This window comes from Thunnus thynnus, chromosome 19 (genome assembly GCF_963924715.1).
Source record: "Thunnus thynnus chromosome 19, fThuThy2.1, whole genome shotgun sequence".
In the NCBI taxonomy this organism is placed as follows: Eukaryota; Metazoa; Chordata; class Actinopteri; order Scombriformes; family Scombridae; genus Thunnus; species Thunnus thynnus.
Genome location: NC_089535.1, coordinates 445,584 through 468,237, shown reverse-complemented (window position 1 = coordinate 468,237; position 22,654 = coordinate 445,584). Strand labels below are relative to the sequence as shown.

Sequence of the window (22,654 nt, the reverse complement as noted above, 5' to 3'; positions counted from 1 at the left end):
CCACCTGTCGTACCTGCGCGTGTGTATTTATATGTGTGTGTATATATATTTACGTGTATGTGTGTGTGTATCAAGCTGAGCAGTGATTGGTTGATCTTCAAATGTCCCACCCTTTTTTTTCTATTAAAAACATATTTAATTCAAATTCAGTTTGTTTTTTGTTTTTTTCTGTTGAATTAACTTGTTTTTATTTTTTAATTAGATGTTTTATTTTGACAACAGGAAACAAGCCACAAAAAAAACAGGAAGCTGCAGATTCCCAGTTTGCCTTCTGACCTCTGACCTCCGACCTCTCTACATCAGCTGATCATTTACACAGTGACGTCCTCCAGGTCGCAGTTTACCGTCGTTAAAATATAATTATTTAACTTCCTGTAGACGTGTTTGTGTTCAGATTTACTTTTTGGTTAATAAGTTTCAGTAAAACAATTATTTCTTAAATTTCCACAAACGTTAAATAAAATTCTGTGACTTTAACACCTTGAAAAGAGAAACATGCAGAGCGGAGTCGAGACGAGCCAAAGTGTGCGTGCCTTTTAATCGGATTGGAAGTCATTCCCCTATTATGACATCACTTCCTGTTTAAATGGCTTTCCAAAACTGTCTGTTTCCTGGTTACAAGAAGTCTCGTTACGACTTCCAAACATGTTACATTCATGTACCTCACGTCTTTGTAACGCATAACAACACGTAACAGTTCCTGTAACATGTTTGTGAACGAGTAAAACGACACGTATGTACAGTTACACGCGTGTAACATCAGCTGTTCTCATGTTTTCACGTCTTCACGTGATCAGTCACACGTTACATGTCGCAGAACTTCATAATTACAAATAATAATTTAAACATTGTCAACAAAACATGTTGAAAATGTTTCATTTCAAAACAAGTGAAACTACATTTGTAACACGTCACACCAGTAACGTGCGACACGCTTCTACGTTACAGTAACGCTACGATACTCGTAACGTTACTGTAACGGTGTCGTAACGTCACGATATTGTGTATTGTAACGTTACGAGTGGCGAGTAGTAACTTACACGTACTGCTGTGATAACACTGTTACATTCTTGTATGTAACAAAGTAACGATACTTGTGTCACGTCACAGGTGCGATACTTTACACAACACATGTACGGTAACGTTTGTTACACGTATGTACGATATCTGTCACATACTCGAAGATAAGTTACATCACACGTTACATGTGTAATCACAAGTATTGTAACATGTTACAAACATGTGTCTATACCTTAGTGTCATGTTACATATGTACGTTACGTACTTCTATACATGTTACAATACTCGTAACGTTACTGTAACGGTGTCGTAACGTCACGATATTTCAGATTTGTATTGTAACGTTACGAGTGGCGAGTAGTAACTTACACGTACTGCTGCGTAACGTTATAACACTGTTACATTCTTGTATGTAACAAAGTAACGATACTTGTATCATGTCACAGGTGCGATACTTTACACGACACATGTACGGTAACGTTTGTTACACGTATGTACGACCTCTGTCACATACTCGTAGATAAGTTACATCACGTGTTACATGTGTAATCACAAGTATTGTAACATGTTACACTCTAAATACTTGTTTGTAAAGTACAATCACAGTGTTGTAACATGTTAAATACCTGTAACTTTATTCTTGTTACGCGTTACAAGTATCGTAATGTTTACGTGAAAATTAAAACGTTACGTGTCACGTCGGCTCGTTGCAGTACTTGTAACGTGCAACATGTATGTAACATGTAAAGTGCTGTGATATATAACGATACTTGTTTTTGTCACTAGAGCTGCAACTAAAGATTATTTTCATTATCGATTAATCTGCTGATTATTTTCTCCGTTAATCGATTAGTTGTTTCATCCGTAAAACGTCAGAAAACTGTGAAACATGTGGATCAGAAGAGATTCAGTTTACTGTCGTAGAGACTAAAGAAACCAGGAAATGTTCACATTTAAGAAACTGAAATCAGAGAAAAACGAGTCAAAACGATTAATTGATTATCAAACTAGTTGGCGACTAATCGACTAATCGTTGCAGCTTTAACGTGTGAAGACGTGAAAACACTTGAAACGACTATAAAATATATTTTCTATAAATAGTTTGAAGTATCTGGAAGCAGTTCAGAAAGTTTAGTTGTAAATATTTAAGAAGCTTTGATGAGATCTGGGAGTGAAGCTGTTCCTGTGACCTTTGACCTTTGATTGCATGAAACTGATTCTTTCTACAGACAAACATCAACACAAACTGTTTTCTACCTGAATGTATCTTGTTTTTTACGCTGATGAATGTGAAGTGATGCATTGTGGGAGCAGGTGGGATCATTATTATTATTATTATTATTATTATTATTATATAAATATTTTTCATATTGCAGCGTCCGGAGAAACAAACGTTTATTTATTGTGAGAGTGTGACAGGAAGTTGTAGCATGAATCACTGAATAAACAAACCATCTGACAACCAATGGCTGTGCTCCGTTCATGTAAGCTCCGCCCTCAAAAACAAACCACTCCTACACATTCAAAAATCCGCTTTGAAAGGATAAAACTTTATTGTTCCTGTGTGTTGACACAATCCTCAACTGTGATTGGCCGGTTCGCAGACTACAGCAGATAATTGTAATTTTTAAAAAAACAACAACAACAACAACAACAATAAACAAAGTAAGAATCCGACTGATCCTATTGGACGACGGCCACGAGGGTTCGTCCGACTGGAAGGTGATGTCATCAACCAAACCCCCCCTGCTGGCTACGCTAACAGCTAACAGCTAACAGCTAACGGTAAAGCAACACACACGCTCGCTCGCACACTCACGCACACTCACGCACACACACGCACACTCACGCACACACAGTTACAGTGTTCAGACTCTGCAAAACAAAAAGTTGAGAAATGTGGATTTTTCTTTCTTCTACAAATGACAAAGTTTGTGTCTCCGGTTTGGTCCTGTGTTTGTTTGTTTGTGTTTGTGTTTGTTTGTGTTTGTTTGTGTTTGTTTGTGTTTGTGTTTGTTTGTTTGTTTGTTTGTGGTTTATATGAAATGTTTTGACCGTTCATCAGAATACTGGAATTCATTCAGTGCTGAATTATTTTTACATCTTTTTCTCCGTCGTTTGGTCGGTCGGGGGGGAAACGCTCACATTGAACCAAAAAAAAAAAAAGAGAAAATAGAAATCCTCCGCTCTCATTGGCCAGTTCTCTTTTTTGTCACGGCTTGTTTCTATGGCAACACTTTTCCTCACTGTGATGTCACAGACGAGCGTTCAGAGGAAGAAGAACGAGACATTTTCTGTAATTAAGATCTTTAAATACAATAAATATCTTTTAATTGTAAGTTTTTATAATTATGAGAATCTGATTTTGTAATTAACTGTTTTGTTTTTTTATTTACAAAATATCAGTTTCGTAATTATAAGATACAGACGACAAAATTACAAAAAATGTCTCCTGTTGAGTCTTCAGTGAACGCCTCCATGTTCTCCCAGAAAATAACTTTATTTATTTATTTATTTATTTAAAGACAAAAATCAGCTGATCAGGAGTTTCTTCCTCCTTATTGGCTGATTTTCTTAAAGCTGCACCGATCAATATCCTTCAAATTAACATTTAATTATCCAGAAGCAAACTGAACGTGACTCGATATCGATCCGCCGACGTCGGCCCGGAGATTCGTCCTGTTGCCATGGAGACGCTGATGTTTGTTTGATGGTGATTCGTTCACAGTTCATGATGACATCAGGATGCTTCTGTCCAATCAAATGACTCCTTTTTAAAGTTTTTTTTTAACTCACAGTTTCCGTTTTTGCCAAAAAAAAATTGATGAATGCAGCTTTCAAATTCTTTTTTTTTTTTTTTTTTTTTTTTTTTTTTTTTTTTAACTGGTTGCAAAAAATTATGGAAGCAAATAAAACTACAACAACTTTAAAGGCCACTTAATTTATAGCACTTAAATATTTTACTGTCTCTCAGTCACAAACATTCAGGTCACATGACTGATTATTGATTATTGTTGGTTTTGTTTGATTGACAGCTGTCACTCAGAACTAACCAGTCAAATATTTCGGTGCTGTAAACTCGGCAGGTTTCAACTTTCACGACTTTATTTGCTTCCATAAAAAAAAAATTAAAAAAAACTTTATCAAACACTTGAAGCCGACAGAAAAACATCAGCCAATCAGGAGAGAGGAACTGTAGATCCTCTCTCCTGATTGGCTGACTGTTTTCAGAGAGATCAGTTCTTCTTTTCATCCTGCGCTCTCATTGGCTTGTTCTGGCATCGTTTAGTTTAGCACCAAAGAAACATAAATAGTTTAAAACAAACTCTCTCTCTCACACACACACACACACACACACACACACACACACACACACACGCATGTACGCGCACACACACACACGCACATGCAAACACACTCTCTCTCTCTCTCTCTTCAGTTTTTCTCATAAAAAACAGAAACATGAACGTCAGTCTCTCTCTCTCTCTCTCTCGGATCCTCTCCGTGAACAGGAGGATGAGGAGCAAGGATGGGGAGGAAGGTGTGCAGGCGGTCGCTGTGGTAACTAGACGTCGAGGATCTCCTCGGCGGTGCCACCGCAGCGCAGCCGGTAGCGGCCGGTCCTCCAGCTGATGGTGGGATCCCACAGAGCCGACAGGAAGATCTGCACCGCCATCGACTCTCTGATGAACCAGGCGACGGCGAAGTCCAGCTTGGAGAAGCACAGCGGGCCGCCCTGCGTGATGATGTCATCCGTCAGTAACCAATCATTAGCAGTCTGACGGTTATCATTGTTCTGTAAATGTTTGATTTATTTTGTCTTGTAGAGAAATAAAACTTAATATTTATAATATTTATATTCAACATATTTAATGCTTCCCCGTGTGGAGCAGAAATGTAAAATGTCGTGTTTATAAATAAAACATTTTTATTTAGTTGAAATGTCTCACTGTGTTTATGGATTATTGTTGTTGTTTACCTGAACTCCAGTCAGCTGAATGTAGTCGGAAATAAACCAGGCGAGACAGTGACACATGAAGAAGACCATCATGTCCCACCTACACACACACACACACACACACACACACACGCACACAGATACACACAAATACACACATACACACACACACACACACACACACACACACACACACACACACACACACACACGCACACACACACACACACACCAGAATAAATGTCATCATATGATATAAATCGATACGCAGAGTTGAACAGTTCTGATCAAACATAAACTGAAGATGAACGTTTACTTTTGGGTTTTTTTGCGTTTTTCAAAAACAGGAAGAAACAACTTATGTAGTATCAGATGAGATAATATCTAAACTTTAGATATTAGTTTACAGAATATTAATGATCAATAGCAGCAGTCAGGTGTCTGTAATCATTCCTCCTGTTCATACTGGATATTAAAAGATCCTTCAAATGTGCTTTAATGGAAGTGATGGAGGATAAAATCCACAGTGTGTCACACTAGAGATGTGCAGAGAGTCCAGTATTTGTATTTGTATTCAAATAAAAGTGTAAAGAGGCTTAAAAATCCTGTTTTTGTTTTAACACTTTAATTTTCTAAAATTAAAGTGTTGATGAAGCGTGTGTCAGTAGAAATGTGCGTCATGTAGCAGGTGGATGTGACTCCCCTCACTGAGACCTGCTGATAGACGTCACAGCGGAGCAGAGGAGAGACACTGAGATAGTGATGTAACCAACCTATGAACCATGTTTTATTTTTCTTCCTGAAAACAAATAATTTTTAAAATATTTGTATGAAACAAATATTTGTAAAAAAAAAAAAACCCCACTATTTGTGCTTTGACAAATAACGTATTTGTATTAAGGCACATCCCCTAATCCACACACTCATTTAAAAGTCTGTGTGAAGCTTCTATTCAGCTTCATATCAGTGGATATCTGACACATTTACAGTCTTTGTGTTTCCCTGTTGAGCTGCAGGTGGAAGTATAGTAACAAAAAGAGGAACTTTGACACTAAAAAGACTGTAACGTTGAAAGATATCTACTGGATTTGACTCATTTGGACGTTGAAGCTTCATATTAGCTTCAGATAAACTTTAAATACATTAATGAACAGTAGGAATGATTACAGCGAGAACAACAGCTTTAATGTTCATGTGACTGATGGTTTAACTCGTCCTTTAATATTAAAATCCTTCTCTTTTCCTTTTCTGTAAAAACATGTTGAGGATTCATCTTGAACTCGATGAAGTTACATAAATGTATCCAATCAGATGGGTCTATAGTAACTAAACCCCGCCCCCACATACGTCACATGACTTTAACTTCCTCTACAGTCAAGCTGTGATTGGCTCAGTACCTGAACACATGATGAGCAGCCCAGCCAATGATGAGGCTGGCCAGGAAGCATTCAGAGACGGGCTCCAGCACGGTGCCGGGAAGCATGTTGATCCTCAGCTTCGTCCACCTGGACACACAAAACACCCACAACGTTAAACAGGACGATTCTTCTTCTTCTTTGGTGGTTTTCTGTTATTTTTATCCTGTTCTGATATCACAGCAGGATAAAGATCAGACACCTGAGGTGAACGCATGGAGATGCTGCCTGCGAGTCAAAAGTCAGGGCTCAGCCTACTCCGACACTTTGCTAATAAACAGCCGTCTGTTCTGCTAACGTTGTTGCTACGATGACATTTGGAGTAAAGAAGGAGAAAAAGAAGTTGAAATCCTGCTACTATAGTTTGTTTACGTAGCCTCCGGAGCCGGAGGAAGCTTCCTGAAAGCTGACCAATCAGAACAGGAGGGTGGGGCTTAAAGAGCCAGGAGCTAAAACGGCCTGTTTCAGACAGAGGCTGAACTGAGGGGCTGCATAAAGGACCAGTAGAAGATCAATAAGGAGTTTTTAACTGGAAATCATGCAAAGATATTCATTTACAAATATCAAACAATGAGACAGATACAGATGTTTTAAACAGAAATACATTTCTGAATTAAAAAAACTACACTACTTTGGTTTTATTATCGACCTCATCAAGTCCATGATACAACAGGAATCTATATTAAAATATTAAGAATAAAACAATTAATTTATATAAGAAACACAAAACCAAAGGCTACTTGAATACTCTGAGAAGATAATCACAGTAAAATTCTACATAAATGGTTTTAAAGGTGGGAGTCTTCCTCATTAAATATGAATAATAAAAACAACCAATCAGATGAAGAGTTCTGAGTCACCTGATCATGCGAGACTGGAACTGACCAATGGAGTACGACCCAGAGTTCTGCAAAGCTACCTGTGTTGCCATGGAGAACTTCCAGCCTCTGAGGGGAGAAATACAGTCATTAATATTCTTTATCTTCTGATAAACTGCATTAAACAACAGGTGATAACTGCAGGTGCTTCATGCTAACATGCTAACATGCTAACCTGTCAGCGATGGCTTTAGCCATGAAGTAATCCTCGGCGATGTACTGAGCGAAGGCGACCAATCCGCCGGCCTGATCCAACACGTCCTTCCTCATCAGACACGACATCCCCGTCACGCACTTTATCCCCGTCACGTTAGCCGAGATGTAGGAGCGAGGATGAGACGTCCCAAAATACACCTGAGAACAGGTTAGCGTTAGCATCTGTTCATCACCAGTACAGAAGGTAAACAATCGTGATGAAGTCTCTCTCTGGACCAGAACCTGTTTACTGACGTCTAGAGGTGATAATCAGTCTCCTCGTTGTCTTGTGACAGTTTATCACTTTGGTTTTGAGGTGGTGCTGCTAAAATAAATTTGTTCCAATAATGTTTAAAGCTAAATAATTAGCGCCAAATTATTTTTTAACAGTCTGAGTCAGCGAGAGAAGGTCTTACATCTGATCACGTGACTGTTTGTCCTCAGTGCTTTGACTTTTCAGGAAGCAGAAGTTACAGGTTTTTCTTTTGATGCTTAATATCTTTTTAGTTGTATGATTTCATTTTGTTTTCTGTTTTTTAGGGTTGTAGTCTGCTGGTCAGTCACTTTAGCTTCAGAGGCTAGTAAAAAAATAGCATTTAAAAGACATCATCTAACACAACAGAGTTAGCATGGTGTTAGCTTGGTAGCCTCACCTGCTCCAGTGTGGCGGCGAAGCCCTGGCGGTCAGCAACGTACGGCAAGCCATGGACCAATCCCACTTTCTCTGTCATCTGATTGGTCATATCTGTCAGGGTGTCTGGTTTCACTGCCACACACACACAGTTAGCATTAGCACTGAGGATGAGAAAGTCTCACAGTGTTTGACGTTGGAAACAAATGACAGTAAACATTTAAATTGGCGGCGGTGGTACTGACCTCTGATGCCGCTGTCACAGATCCACACCAGGCCGTATTTGGCTCCTTCGTAGCCTGGCATCAGGTTGTTGATCTTGGGGTTGATTCCAACTTTCTTGCCCCCTGAGAAACAGAACCACAGATGCTAACGTTAGCCGACAATCCTCTGAACCAAAGCCGGAGGCTAGTTGCTAGTTGCTAACATACAGTTATGTGCTGCTGATGAATAATTCAAAGAACTGAAGAGCATGTTTGGGTTGATGACGTTAGCTTCATGTGTGAGACAAAGATGCTGTTTGGTGCTCAGCAGCTAGATTCAGTTTTAAAAACTCAAATTACAACAAAAGAAGAACTTGAGGAATAAATGCTTTATAAATTAAATGACAGAACAAACTGTAAACAACAAAAACAACAGAAGTCTTTTCTCACCAATGAATAATCGAGCGTCCACGTTGGGATATTTGCCCAAAAGCTTCTTACAGACATCGACAGCTGGATCGTCCTGATCCTGAACGCACAGCAGGATCTCATACTGCAAAACAAAATGTTTCAATTATAAATCCTGTCTGGAAACAGACTCCTGATGGCAGGAGGGTACTCAGGGGGCAGTGGGATGGTAGTTGGGGGGCAATGGGATGGTACTCGTGGGGCAGTGGGATGGTAGTCAGGAGGCAGTGGGATGGTACGTACTCGGGGGGCAGTGGGATGGTACTCAGGGGGCAGTGGGATGGTACTCAGGGAGCAATGGGATGGTACGTACTCGGGGGGCAGTGGGATGGTAGTCAGGAGGCAGTGGGATGGTACGTACTCGGGGGGCAGTGGGATGGTACTCGGGGGCCGTGCGATGGTACTCGGGGGGCAGTGGGATGGTACTCGGGGGGCAGTGGGATGGTACATACTCGGGGGGGCAGTGGGATGGTACATACTCGGGGGGCAGTGGGATGGTACTCAGGGGGCAGTGAGATGGTACGTACTCGGGGGGCAGTGAGATGGTACTCAGGGGGCAGTGGGATGGTACGTACTCGGGGGGCAGTGGGATGGTACACGGGGGGCAGTGGGATGGTACTCAGGGGGCAGTGGGATGGTACGTACTCGGGGGGCAGTGGGATGGTACTCAGGGGGCAGTGGGATGGTACGTACTCGGGGGGCAGTGGGATGGTACTCAGGGGGCAGTGGGATGGTGCTCAGGGTAGTTAAGGGGTGTATGGTAGTTAGCATCACCTTGGGGTAATCCAGTGTAAAAAATGTCTCCAAATTGGCGATCAAGTTGGGGTCGACGCCCTTCAGTGGCTTCAGTAGAGAAACTCCTGCCAGCTGAATGAAGGGCTGTTTGACCTCTGACCTTTTCTTGTGAAGGTGGAGACGCCTGAAAGAGAGACAGAGAGGTCAGAGGACAGAAGCCATCAGATCATCAGCAACAAAATCAGGAAGACACTAAGCCTTCGTTTATCAGGGATGAACAACGTCTGAAGTTTATTTACTGACAGCTCAGTTCTTTCTGTTCATAATCTGACAAAATGTTCAGATTAAATTCACTTTCAGGATTTGTTTTCTTCTGGTTGATTCATTTTAAACAAAACAAGTTTGTCTGTCTCCTCAGTCCAGTTTGTCTCCTTTTTTTTCCCCCCAAGCAGATTTTCTTGTTCTAGTTCCTCCTCAAATGTCAGTCACATGATTCATCAGCAGGTGCAAAGACTAAAACATGAACCAAACTGACTTTGGTGCCGCGTGATCATAGTTGTATTTATTGTAAATTGACTTTCATAGAAATCATATTATGCTAATATAATTTAGAGCTGCAACTAATTATTATTTTCCCAATCAATTGAAAACAGTGAAAAATGTCCATCACAATTTCCTAAAACCCAAAGTAACGTCTTGAAATGTCGTTTTGTACGACAAACAGCCCAAAACCACAAAATATCACATAAATTATAATATATTTACTTTAACAGAGACCAAGAAGTCAAGCAAATTCTTACATTTTTTCCTATAACTATATATATCACAGTATAAAAGATAGAAAGCAATGTTCATATGGCCCTCTCCTGTCTGGATTGATGTTAGCCTTATCATCCGTGTTCAGGGTGAAACGTTTGGCAGTAATGTGTTGCTAAACGACACTTCAACATGTAAACAGAGCAAAGCAGCTTTCCAGACGACCTGCTGCAGCTCAGCGTTTATTCTTTATGGTCAGTTTTCATGAATGAATCAAAGAATTATATCAAATCTGCACCTCTACTACGCATCAGTAGTTTTTCAGTCTTTCAAAGAGCTGAAGGATCAGAAGTCTTTTTTTTCTGAAAATCCTGTAATCTTTCAAAGTTTCAGAGAATTACACAAAGGCTCTTTGAAACCCTGAAAGCCAACAAACGTGTATTTGGAACACAAAAATGAATGAGATGCAGATGAACAGCGGCTGCAGCTCGTACGCCTCCTGTCCGCATGTTGAAGCGTCCTGGAGCAAGACGCTGAACCCCAAACTGTTCCCGATGGTTGTACCAGCACCCTGCATGGTAGCTCGCCGCCATCAGTTTGTGTGTGTGTGTGTATGTGTGTGTGTGAGCAGCAGAAACACTGTTAAGCTTTGGATAGAGGCGCCGTTTACTATTTAGATGAACAACAGACTACAACGAGCTGATATCTGGTTACTGTGATGAATCAGGTTAATTTCCAGGTTCAGTTTGTTGTAATCTGAGAGTATTAAAATGTTTCAAAATCCTTTAAGGCATTTCTCACGTCACACCCTCTGAACTAGCTGAGAGAAAGAGCAAGTGGAAAAAAACATATTGCTTCATATCAGAGCTTCCCAAATTCCAACACATCTGTAGAACATCTGTGTTGAGTCTCAAGCCTCCTGTATTACAGACACAGATACTCACAACAGCCAACATTCATTAATCTATGACACGTTGTTTGTAAAATGCTGTTATTCTGATCATATCGGTGGTTCCAGTCTGTGATCCACCGTGTGAAGCAGCCAGGAGGACAAACGTTAACTGTGACATTCAATCAACACTCAAATGTAATGAATTAAAGGGTATTTCATTAATGCCGAATTGAAGAGCGGCTCATAATAGTTCAACAGAACCATTTTAATATTTTCTACTATGCTCGAACAGCGTCTGCTGGCTGAAACATTATTATATCAGCAGGTTATTTAATGTAATTCGGCGTCAACAGAGGAAGCAGTTCGTTTATGCGGCTAATGCTAACGAACCGTGAAGCACCGAGTTAGACCCGTTATTAACACCTTACGGACAGATAAACACACCTAAACCCTTTATAAACTGTCCCGGTTGGATAAATGTACATTTAATAAACTTAATCTGTTTTCCAGCAGCTGCACGGATCCCTGAATGAGCGGAATTAACTAGTATAGCTAAGCTAGCCTGCTAGCGGCTAACCAGGAAAACGCCCAACAGCTAACCGTCAGAGCCGGAGGTTTAACCGGCTGTCACACAACAAAAACCCCGCAGGGGAAACTCTTTTAGTGACATTTTATGTTTCATCCCGTCACAAAGAAGCTCTGATATAACAGCAGAGAGGCGGGAGGCAGAGGAAGGCTCAATGGTCCACTTACACATAAATGATGGACATGAAGTGCATGAGCCACAGCACGCAGAACAGGATGAAGCCGAACACGGCCAGTCCCTGCATGGCGAGTTCCAGCAGAGCCATGCCGGGGCCGGGGGGCCTGCCGGGGCCGGGAGGGGGGCTCACAGGCTCGGTGGAGAGTCGACCAGCCGACCGGCCTCGGAGTCGGACCCGTGAGGGGAGGAGCGGAGCCTGAGGGTCCGAGGCACAGTGCGAGGAGCTCGGCTCGGTCGGGCCAAAGATCCAGAGCTAACAGCGGCGGGCGGCAGAAGAGTGTCCGGGTCAGGAGCTCCGGCAGCGGGGGAACACAGAGACACAGAGACCGGCCTCGGCCTGGTGGAGCTGCTGTCTGGGTCACGGAGCGAGCTTCTGGGGTTTGACAGTCAGCAGACCGGCTGACGGTCAGCTGACCAACCTGGGGGAGAGGCGGCTGTCACTACAGCATCTGAGTCAACCAGGGATGTGAGTCGCGCATGCGCGAGCAGATCCGCCATCTTGGACAGCTCGGTACGGCGACGCCAAATGGACAAACTAGATGTTGACAACACAGGTTTTGAGTGTCATCTGGAGATTTTACGCAATATTTCAGAAGATGAGTCATTACATCAAAATGTCCAGATTCTCTGTACACATTCAGTAATTATATGAGCTCTGTCTTTAGTTTCTTTCATTGTTGACATTAATTTGATAAACACTTTCTTCTTACTGAGATCCTCAAGTTGTTTTTATTGTTTATTTTGGTTCTTTGGCCTTGAAAATGATAAAAGTAGTGTTGAGAAGTTTGTGTGTGTGTGTGTTTGTATATTGTATTATTATCACATTCGGACACGTCAAAACATTTCAGGCTTAAAGACGTTCAGGAGGTTTTTGACCTGAGTAGTAAATCAGGTTTAAGACACTTTGAAATTAATTCAAAATACAATTTATAGCCGTTAAAGTTAATGAATCTCCATTTACACAAGAGTACATAATATTTACACATTAATATTATCATATCAGGTTTCAGAGTTTCATCTGTTCATTAAAACAGGTTCAGATGTTGATGATGAATCTATAAACAGCGACAGTCTGATCAGATAAGAAATCAGCTGTTTATGTTTTTATTATTTTCTGTTGAACAAAGTCCGACCTGCATGATCATTAACTGTCATAACAAAGCTTCATGAAGTCTGATCATAAATCTGCTGATCACTTTGATTCCATGTTGTTTGTTTTAATCTCTGCTGAGATAAAAAAAAAAAACTTCAATTAAAAAACAAGATGGTGAAAATACTCTTCATCGTTTCCTGCAGCTGAAGATGTTTGAGAAGCTGTAAATCAGAGGATCTGAACTTTCTCTGAATCAATATTCATAATAACTGGTGATTGATTGAACAGTTGATGTGTTTTAACACTTTGGGACCACGTTGCTTCATCATGTGATCAGATGGCTTCTTCACTCACTATTAATATTATTTTAATAAAAGTCTCACTTCTCATCAGCCTTTGTTCACTTTAAAGGACAAATTCAGTTTTTCAGTCATTAAACCAACAGTCAGTGTGTTTCTTGCTGTAATCATTCCTCCTGTTCATACTGACCATTAGAAGATCCCTTCATAATGACCTTACAATGGAAGTGATGGAGGACAAAATCCACAGTCTGAAGCTGAATATGAAGCTTCAAATCCAGTAGATATCTTTCAACGTTACAGTCGTTTTAGTGTTACATTGCAGCAAAAGTTGTTCAAGTTCAACTTTTTTCCAAAATGACGCAGTGCTAAACTCAGTCTATACATGACATAATGCTAACATGCTATCCTTAGTCTGTAAACATACTTACATCAGCATGCAAGCTAAATGTTAGCATCACGTTTCCATGCAAACTCTATGCATGTTAAGAATGACATGATAATATGTAATGAAAAAATATAAATAAACGAACACTCTACACATGTAAACAAAACAAAAAGCTAACATACTACATGCATTCTAAATGTTAGCATGTTAGCATAACTATGCTGGCAATAAAGCTAACATTAGCGTGTTACCTACTCTACATTCTTTTTCTGAAGCTAATATGAAGCTTCAGCGTCCAAATGAGTCAAATCCAGTAGATATCTTTCAACGTTACAGTCTTTTTAGTGTTAAAGTTCCTCTTTTTGTTACTATACTTCCACCTGCAGCTCAACAGGGAAACACACAGACTGTAAATGTGTCAGATATCCACTGATGTGAAGCTGAATAGAAGCTTCACACAGACGTTTAAATGCATTGAAAGCACATTTGAAGGATCTTTTAATATCCAGTATGAACAGGAGGAATGATTACAGACACCTGACTGCTGGTTTTAACTGGAAACACTGGGAACAGCTCAGAGGGAGATTAAATCCTGTATTTGTTAGAATAATTGATTGATTTTCAGGACTTTATCTCATGTTATTGTTGTTTATTTCTGACTCACACACAAACAAAACAAACACATTCAGTTGAATCTTCTGTTTATTTCCACTGACTCACATTCATTTATTATTGATATGTTCTGTGACCGGATGCGGTTTGTGTTGAGCGGCCCAGGAACACTCGGCGTTCTGCTTCCAGTTCGTCTCCTGCGTGTCGTAAACTTCCTGCAGATCAGATTCAAACGTCAGACTGAGTTTCTCTGCCGGTCTGATGAAGAACAGAAACACCAGTTACCTTCTTCCAGATGGGGACGCTGGCCTTCAGCTGGCTGATGCAGTGCTGGATCGCCTGCTGGCTGTCGTGACGATGAGGAGACGAGATCGCCATGGCAACGCTGGCCTCGCCCACCTTCACCCACCTGAGGGAGGAAGTTTGTCAAACGTCGTCCTTTTTTTTTTTTTTTTATTCCACAAACCTGCCACCTGCCGCATTACCCACAATGCACCTGGAGACTGTGGCGTGTTATGCTCGTGGCGGCTAATGTAGCTGCTAGCCTCCAGCTACATGTAGCATCTGCCGTCAGTTTGATCTTTAAATGGTGACGACGTCTAACAGCAACATCCTGTCATACAGAATATAATCTGTCAGTAACTTTACCTTTATCTGATAGTTTTAAAGGTGACATGTTTAAACTAGGCTACACTGTATCCATGGTAACGACGCAGCTATAAAGCATCGCCGTGGAGACGAGTCGGACCGAGCTCATAATACACAGTGATCAATCCATCTGGATCAATAGTGTCTTTGTCTCACTTGTAATATAGTAAATCTTTGATCCGGGTCAGGTTCGTCTGTTGGACCCCTAATTAGTTATTTATCGGTTATTGATCTTTGATTATGATTTTATTTCTACTGAACAGTTTTACTGAGACGAGATCAATAAACACTCATCACTGACTTCTGTCAGCTGTTAGTCCACCTTCATCATCATCATCATCATCATCATCATCAGTCTAAAACCACTATCAGCGATATAAACGAGACTTAACGAGGTGTTCTAACAGTCAGAGTAGATATACATAAGCGTTCTAGTGCGAGTGACAGTGATGATGATGATGATGATGATGACGTCGTCGTGGCAGCGCTGTGATGAAGGTCTGGTTGGGTTTATGGACAGATCTGGTTTGGGTTAAAATGATCTCATGAGATCTTTCATGGCGAATCACAGGTCGCCACAGGTTACCATCTAGACCACGACCCCAGCAGAGGAGGTCTAGACTGTGACATCATCAGTGACATCATCAGCCCCCCCCGCCCCCCCCCCATACTGCGTGTTACCCAGAGAGCACCTGGAAACACGCTGAGCTGGAAAACGTCACTGTTCATAGATCAATAAGTCATGTTAGCGTTAGCGGTTAGCGTTAGCAGTTAGCAGTTAGCATCTGACCCCAGCCGGTGATGAACACAGATGTGCGTCACGGTTGGCCAACGAGCTCTGATGTCATCACACAGTTTGGTAAACTCTGATTGGGCCATGAGCTCGTACGCCTCGTACTCCAGACCAATCACCTTCCTGCCGTCACACTCGTCCTCACGGGTCGTACCTGCACGCACACACACACGCGCACCCACACATACACACACGCGCACACACACACGCACACACACACGCACACGCACACACACATACACACACGCGCACACACACACACGCACACACACACACAGGATTATTTAAGCAGCAATGAGATTTTTGATCCATATCAGTAGCTGATCAGTATAAACAGTTTCCTCTGTATTATTATTGTTGTTGTTGTTGTTGTTGTTGTTGTATTTTAGGATATTGTAATGCAGTCAGTTGTCCAACATGTCTGACTCTGTTATCATTGTGTTCTGCAGCATCGTCTCTAAATATTAATATATATATTATAAATATTACAACTTTTTTCTTCAAATATTAAAATTTTCTTTGAATATTATAAAAATTTGAATTAAACTTTTTTTCCTCTGATGAATATTTCTGAAACCAGTAAAGAAGAAATTATTTTATATTTGAAGATAAAACGTTTCACATTTAAATTTTGTATTTATTTGATCATAAATGATAATAAATCAATAAATTATGAACCTATAAACACTGAAATGGCTCCACAGGAAGCGCTGCTGACGGCGTCCACCACTTCCTGTACAGACAGCCAATCACGGCTCAGCTTGAAGACGTCTCTCGGCTCCTCCGGCACCGCCATCGCTGAACAAAACATCACAAACACACAAAAAAAAAGTTCCTGTCTATAAATATCAGAAACATAAACCTGATCAATAATCAATACACACAGAACAGCTCACAGCACTCCGGCAGGAGTCAACTTATTGATTTATTGATTAGAATCAATCGTTTACCGTCTGACCGACTTTATCCTCCGCTGAGTGGCGGCACCACAGCAACCTCGTCCCCGTCTCCCAGAGTCACCACCTGGTCGCCGATGGCAACGTACTGCTGACGCACCGCCAACACCACCTGATCCTGCAGGACGCAGAGTCTACACACACACACACAAACACACACACACGCACACACACACACACACACACAAACAGATACGCACACACACACACACACAGATACACACACAAACACACACACGCACACACACACACACACACGCACACACACACACGCACACACACGCACACACACACACACACACACGCACACACACACACACACACAGATACACACACACACACACACACACACAGATACGCACACACACACACACAGATACACACGCACGCACACATGCACACACACACACACGCACAGATACACACAGATACACACAGATACACACAGATACACACAGATACACACACAGATACACACACGCACACGCACACACAGATACACACATGCACACACACACACACGCACAGATACACACAGATACACACAGATACACACAGATACACACACAGATACACACACAGATACACACAGATACACACAGATACACACACAGATACACACACGCACACGCACACACAGATACACACACGCACACACACAGATACACACGCACGCACACATGCACACACACACACGCACAGATACACACAGATACACACACAGATACACGCACGCACACACACACACACAGATACACACACAGATACACACACGCACACACACATACACACACACATCATTAAAACATGAAAACAATGTAAATGTCAGAAAGTTTTCACAGAAAACTAAAAAACTAAATTCTGATCTGTGGTTTTTTGGTTTTTTGGTTTTTTGACGGAATAAAAAGTTTAAAGATTTTGTTGTTCGGTTGTTCGATGATGTTTTGGATGAAACTGTAGAAGAAAAAGAAACTCTGTAAACTGACTAACTGTTGTTGGTGGTTTGAGCTACGTGTCGCTAACTGCTCACAGCAATGATGTTTGTTGAGCTCGTCTCCATGGAAACCAGATGCTCAGGTCCAGCCAGGACAGCGATGTCATTTATACCTCGGGTGTCGCTGTAGCAACAGTGTCCAAAGATCCCGGCTGCTGATTGGTGTCGGCACGGCAACAATCTCCTCCTCCTTCACTCCGGTCAGCTCGGCGCTCTTAGCGAAGTACAACACGATCACCTGAAGAAGAAAAACACCCACTTCCTGTCATGCTTTCATTTTTATATTCAACTTCACAATCCAGCTGCAAAAATATGGAAGTAAAAAAAAACAGCCAGAACCATTTAAGTACGGAGGTAAAAAAAAAAAAACACAAATGTTCATTAATTGAATAATTAATTAATTAAATATGGAAGTAAAAAACAGCCAGAATTAGTTAAATATGGAGGTAAAAAACAGCCAGAATTAGTTAAATATGGAAGTAAAAAACAGCCAGAATTAGTTAAATATGGAAGTAAAAAACAGCCAGAATTAGTTAAATATGGAAGTAAAAAAAACAGCCAGAATTAGTTAAATATGGAAGTAAAAAACAGCCAGAATTAGTTAAATATGGAAGTAAAAAACAGCCAGAATTAGTTAAATATGGAAGTAAAAAACAGCCAGAATTAGTTAAATATGGAAGTAAAAAAAACAGCCAGAATTAGTTAAATATGGAAGTAAAAAACAGCCAGAATTAGTTAAATATGGAAGTAAAAAACAGCCAGAACCATTTAAGTACGGAGGTAAAAAAAAAAAAACACAAATGTTCATTAATTGAATAATTAATTAATTAAATATGGAAGTAAAAAACAGCCAGAATTAGTTAAATATGGAGGTAAAAAAACAGCCAGAATTAGTTAAATATGGAAGTAAAAAACAGCCAGAATTAGTTAAATATGGAAGTAAAAAAAACAGCCAGAATTAGTTAAATATGGAAGTAAAAAACAGCCAGAATTAGTTAAATATGGAAGTAAAAAACAGCCAGAACCATTTAAGTACGGAGGTAAAAAAAAAAAAAAAAAAACACAACTGTTCATTAATTTAATAATTAATTAATTGAATATGGAAGTAAAAAACAGCCAGAATCATTAAAATATGGAGGTAAAAAACAGCCAGAATTATTTTTATTCATACTGTTTTTATAATCTAAACTTAAAACGTGATTTTAAAAAGTGTTTTTATTTTCAGGTTTTACAACTAACTGTTTTATATTAAAAAGAACTAAATTAAAGTTTCTCAGATTGATTTTCAGATCTAAAACTTAACGTTCTGACACATAACCCGGCGTCGCCAGAACTAATCATGAATATAAATTAATCTGAAACCTTTCAGTTCGTTTTCAACGAGCGCAGAACAAAATAAACCTGGATAATCTAAATAAACCGACAACCAATCAGAACGAAGCGTGTGACGGACCGATGACGCTCTCCGTTATAAAAAACTGAGAAAATCAACTCATTGATTTATTGTTTCTTCTCAATCGTAAAGTGCAATTAATACACAATTTGTGCTTTTCATTAATTGTTGAGCATTTAAATTAGAACTTTAATAACTTTCTGGGTGTAGTTAATTAGTTATAATTAGTTATAATTAGTTAATTAGTTATAATTAGTTAATTAGTTATACCTAGTAAATTAGTTATAATTAGTTAATTAGTTGTAATTAGTTAATTAGCTATAGTTAGTTATAATTAGTTATAATTAGTTAGTTAGTTATACCTAGTAAATTAGTTATAATTAGTTATAATTAGTTATACCTAGCAAATTAGTCATAATTAGTTATAATTAGTTAATTAGTTGTAATTAGTTATAATTAGTTAATTAGTTGTAATTAGTTATAATTAGTTAATTAGTTATAATTAGTTAATTAGTTATAATTAGTTATAATTAGTTAATTAGTTATAATTAGTTAATTAGTTATAATTAGTTATAATTAGTTAATTAGTTATAATTAGTTAATTAGTTATTATTAATCAAAGTGTTTAGTTCATTTTGATGCTGCTGTTTAAATTTTAATTTCACATTAAAACTTATTAAAACATGAAAAACAAATAGAATATAATAAAATATAATATAATGTACAAAGTTCAGTTTGTATTGATACTCCTCCTTCAGCTGTTTGTGTTTGGATGTTAATGAATAATCATTAATCGATTAAACCAATTAAAAAGGTGTTAACTAAGTAACTCTGGAGCTCATATATATATTAACTTTATACCACAAGAGGTCGAAGGTCACCTTTACAGCTCAGAACGTCTACCTGCACAACAAAGGAAGCAGCTGTCAGTGATGTCAGATATCAGATCAATACCGACTCCAACAGCTGGATCAGATATCAGATCAATACCGACTCCAACAGCTGGATCAGATATCAGTTATTGATAACTGCAGTACATTTATATCTGTGTGTTTGTTACTGTTGGTTTTAGTCTGATGCTGTTTTACACATAAAGACCATCACATGTGTATCAGCTGGAGGAAGCTGCAGTGATCTATAGTGATCTGCAGCGATCTATAGTGATCTGCAGTAGTCTATAGTGATCTGCAGTAATCTATAGTGATCTACAGTGATCTATACTGATCTACAGTAATCTATAGTGATCTGCAGTGATCTACAGTGATCTACAACGATCTACAGTGATCTACAACGATCTATAGTGATCTGCAGTAGTCTATAGTGATCTGCAGTAATCTATAGTGATCTACAGTAATCTACAGTGATCTACAGTAATCCATAGTGATCTACAGTGATCTGCAGTAATCTATAGTGATCTGCAGTAATCTATAGTGATCTACAGTGATCTACAGTGATCTGAAGTAATCTATAGTGATCTGCATAATCTATAGTGATCTGCAGTGATCTATAGTGATCTGCAGTGATCTATAGTGATCTGCAGTAATCTATAGTGATCTGCAGTGATCTACAGTGATCTACAACGATCTACAGTGATCTGCAGCGATCTATAGTGATCTGCAGTAGTCTATAGTGATCTGCAGTAATCTATAGTGATCTACAGTGATCTATACTGATCTACAGTAATCTATAGTGATCTACAGTAATCTATAGTGATCTGCAGTAATCTATAGTGATCTGCAGCGATCTACAGTGATCTACAGTGATCTACAACGATCTATAGTGATCTGCAGTAGTCTATAGTGATCTGCAGTAATCTATAGTGATCTACAGTGATCTATAGTGATCTACAGTAATCTATAGTGATCTACAGTAATCCATAGTGATCTACAGTGATCTACAGTAATCTATAGTGATCTGCAGTAATCTATAGTGATCTGCAGTGATCTGAAGTAATATGAAGTAATCTATAGTGATCTGCATAATCTATAGTGATTTGCAGTAATCTATAGTGATCTGCAGTGATCTATAGTGATCTGCAGTGATCTATAGTGATCTGCAGTGATCTACAGTGATCTATAGTGATCTGCAGTAATCTATAGTGATCTGCAGCGATCTGCAGAGATCTACAGTGACCGACAGCGATGTGGCCGCGCTGGGAGCCACGGAGCCTGATGTGAGTTTGTGGATTAAGCAGCCTGACCTCATTAATGATTAATTGATTATGATTGTTGGACTGCAGCCCTGCTGTCAGATGGTTCTGAGAATCTTGTTGTAAAGAACTGATTTATATAAAAAAGGTGTTTCTGATATTTTGTCCACTTCACAACTTCACCAGTTATTAAATACATCATCATATAACTAGAGCAGCAATCATTAGTCCATTAATTGATTAGCTGCAAACACAAAATTAATCACCAACTATTGTTTGGAGTCATTAAAAAAAAAATGTCGAACCCAGAGCCCTCCGTGTGAGGCACCAGTACTCACCACTGCACACCGTCAACTAAACAACTAATCCATCAATCAAGAAAATAACTGACAGATTGATCGATAATGAAAATAATCATCAGTTGCAGCTCTACATGTAACTTCATACAGCGGTTTGCGGCACATTTTAACAAGTAATGAATTGAAGTAATCAATAACGAACAGGTGAGTTCTGGTGGGCGGGGCTAATCACAGGCGCGCGGGTTTTTTTTTTTTTAACCACCTGACCAGGTGATGTCTCGTGTCTCTGATGTCTTGTTGAAGGAAACGTCCGACAGATCAGCGGAGATTTACTGATCTCAGCTCCTGCAGATCTCCGTCTGAAAGCTCCACATTTAAACGTTTCATGTCGTAACGACGTCACAGCGCAAACAACACTAGTTCAGTTAGTTTATCTTATAAAATACTCGTCATCCTTCAATTCGGCATCGACACGACTAATCAATAAACACGCAAACACACTTCTAGTTAAAATAAGCAGAAATATGAACAGAGTGTGACGGCTGAAAACACCGCGAACACAAGAGTCTCTACACTGAAGCATCGTCTATAATGTTGTGTAGTATTGTGTAGTATTATGTAGTATTTAGTATAGTATAATGTGTAACTCACGTGAGCAGTCATGAATAAGTTGGCAGATTTCTTACATTTGAAGAAACTTTGAACTGAAGTGACGCTTTTCCTCCAAACAGCTGACTGTCACTTCCTGCTCCGCTGCTATTGGCTCCCTCTTCTTCTTCTTCTTCTTCTTCTTCTTCTTCTGCTTGGCAACTAAAGACGGTTTGCAGACAACGAAATTCCGCATTAGCGCCGCTAACTGGTATGAAGTGGGAACACAGATTAAACTGTAAATCTAAACCTTTACAGCAACAACATAAATAATAATAATAATAATAATAATAATAATAATAATAATAATAATAATAATAATAATAATAATAATAATGGTAGTTTATTGTTATAATCTCTCAGTCCTGAGACAATGAAACAAACAACAAGTAAATAAATAGACTTTGTTTATCCAAAGGGGGAAATGAGGCGTCGTAGCAGCGCAGGAGACCGAACAGATATATATTT

The 22,654-nt window shown here is 39.5% G+C and overlaps 2 protein-coding genes across 3 annotated transcripts; both read right to left on the bottom strand.

Moving 5' to 3' along the window:
* Positions 1 to 2,549: 2,549 nt before the first annotated feature.
* ugcg (UDP-glucose ceramide glucosyltransferase) lies at positions 2,550 to 12,462 on the bottom strand. Its single transcript, XM_067574365.1, has 10 exons — positions 11,905 to 12,462; positions 9,543 to 9,687; positions 8,751 to 8,853; positions 8,343 to 8,444; positions 8,120 to 8,232; positions 7,447 to 7,625; positions 7,254 to 7,340; positions 6,376 to 6,483; positions 5,000 to 5,078; positions 2,550 to 4,756 (listed from the first exon to the last, which is right to left on the bottom strand). The coding sequence occupies exons 1-10, from the start codon at positions 12,000 to 12,002 to the stop codon at positions 4,586 to 4,588; spliced, it is 1,185 nt and encodes a 394-aa protein (XP_067430466.1). The 5' UTR covers positions 12,003 to 12,462; the 3' UTR covers positions 2,550 to 4,585.
* Positions 12,463 to 14,378: 1,916 nt separating this feature from the next.
* LOC137170786 (molybdopterin synthase catalytic subunit-like) lies at positions 14,379 to 22,330 on the bottom strand. 2 transcript variants are annotated; one of them, XM_067574368.1, is made up of 7 exons: positions 21,578 to 21,690; positions 17,734 to 17,935; positions 16,698 to 16,837; positions 16,426 to 16,545; positions 15,745 to 15,901; positions 14,592 to 14,715; positions 14,379 to 14,521 (listed from the first exon to the last, which is right to left on the bottom strand). In XM_067574368.1, exons 4-7 carry the CDS (start codon positions 16,541 to 16,543, stop codon positions 14,417 to 14,419), a joined length of 504 nt encoding a protein of 167 aa, XP_067430469.1. In that variant the 5' UTR covers positions 16,544 to 16,545; positions 16,698 to 16,837; positions 17,734 to 17,935; positions 21,578 to 21,690; the 3' UTR covers positions 14,379 to 14,416. The 2 variants fall into 2 exon arrangements, with proteins under 2 accessions (XP_067430469.1, XP_067430470.1); XM_067574369.1 differs by lacking the exons at positions 14,379 to 14,521; positions 14,592 to 14,715; positions 15,745 to 15,901; positions 21,578 to 21,690 and adding an exon at positions 22,190 to 22,330 and having other exon boundaries at positions 16,328 to 16,545; positions 17,811 to 17,935.
* Positions 22,331 to 22,654: the final 324 nt, after the last annotated feature.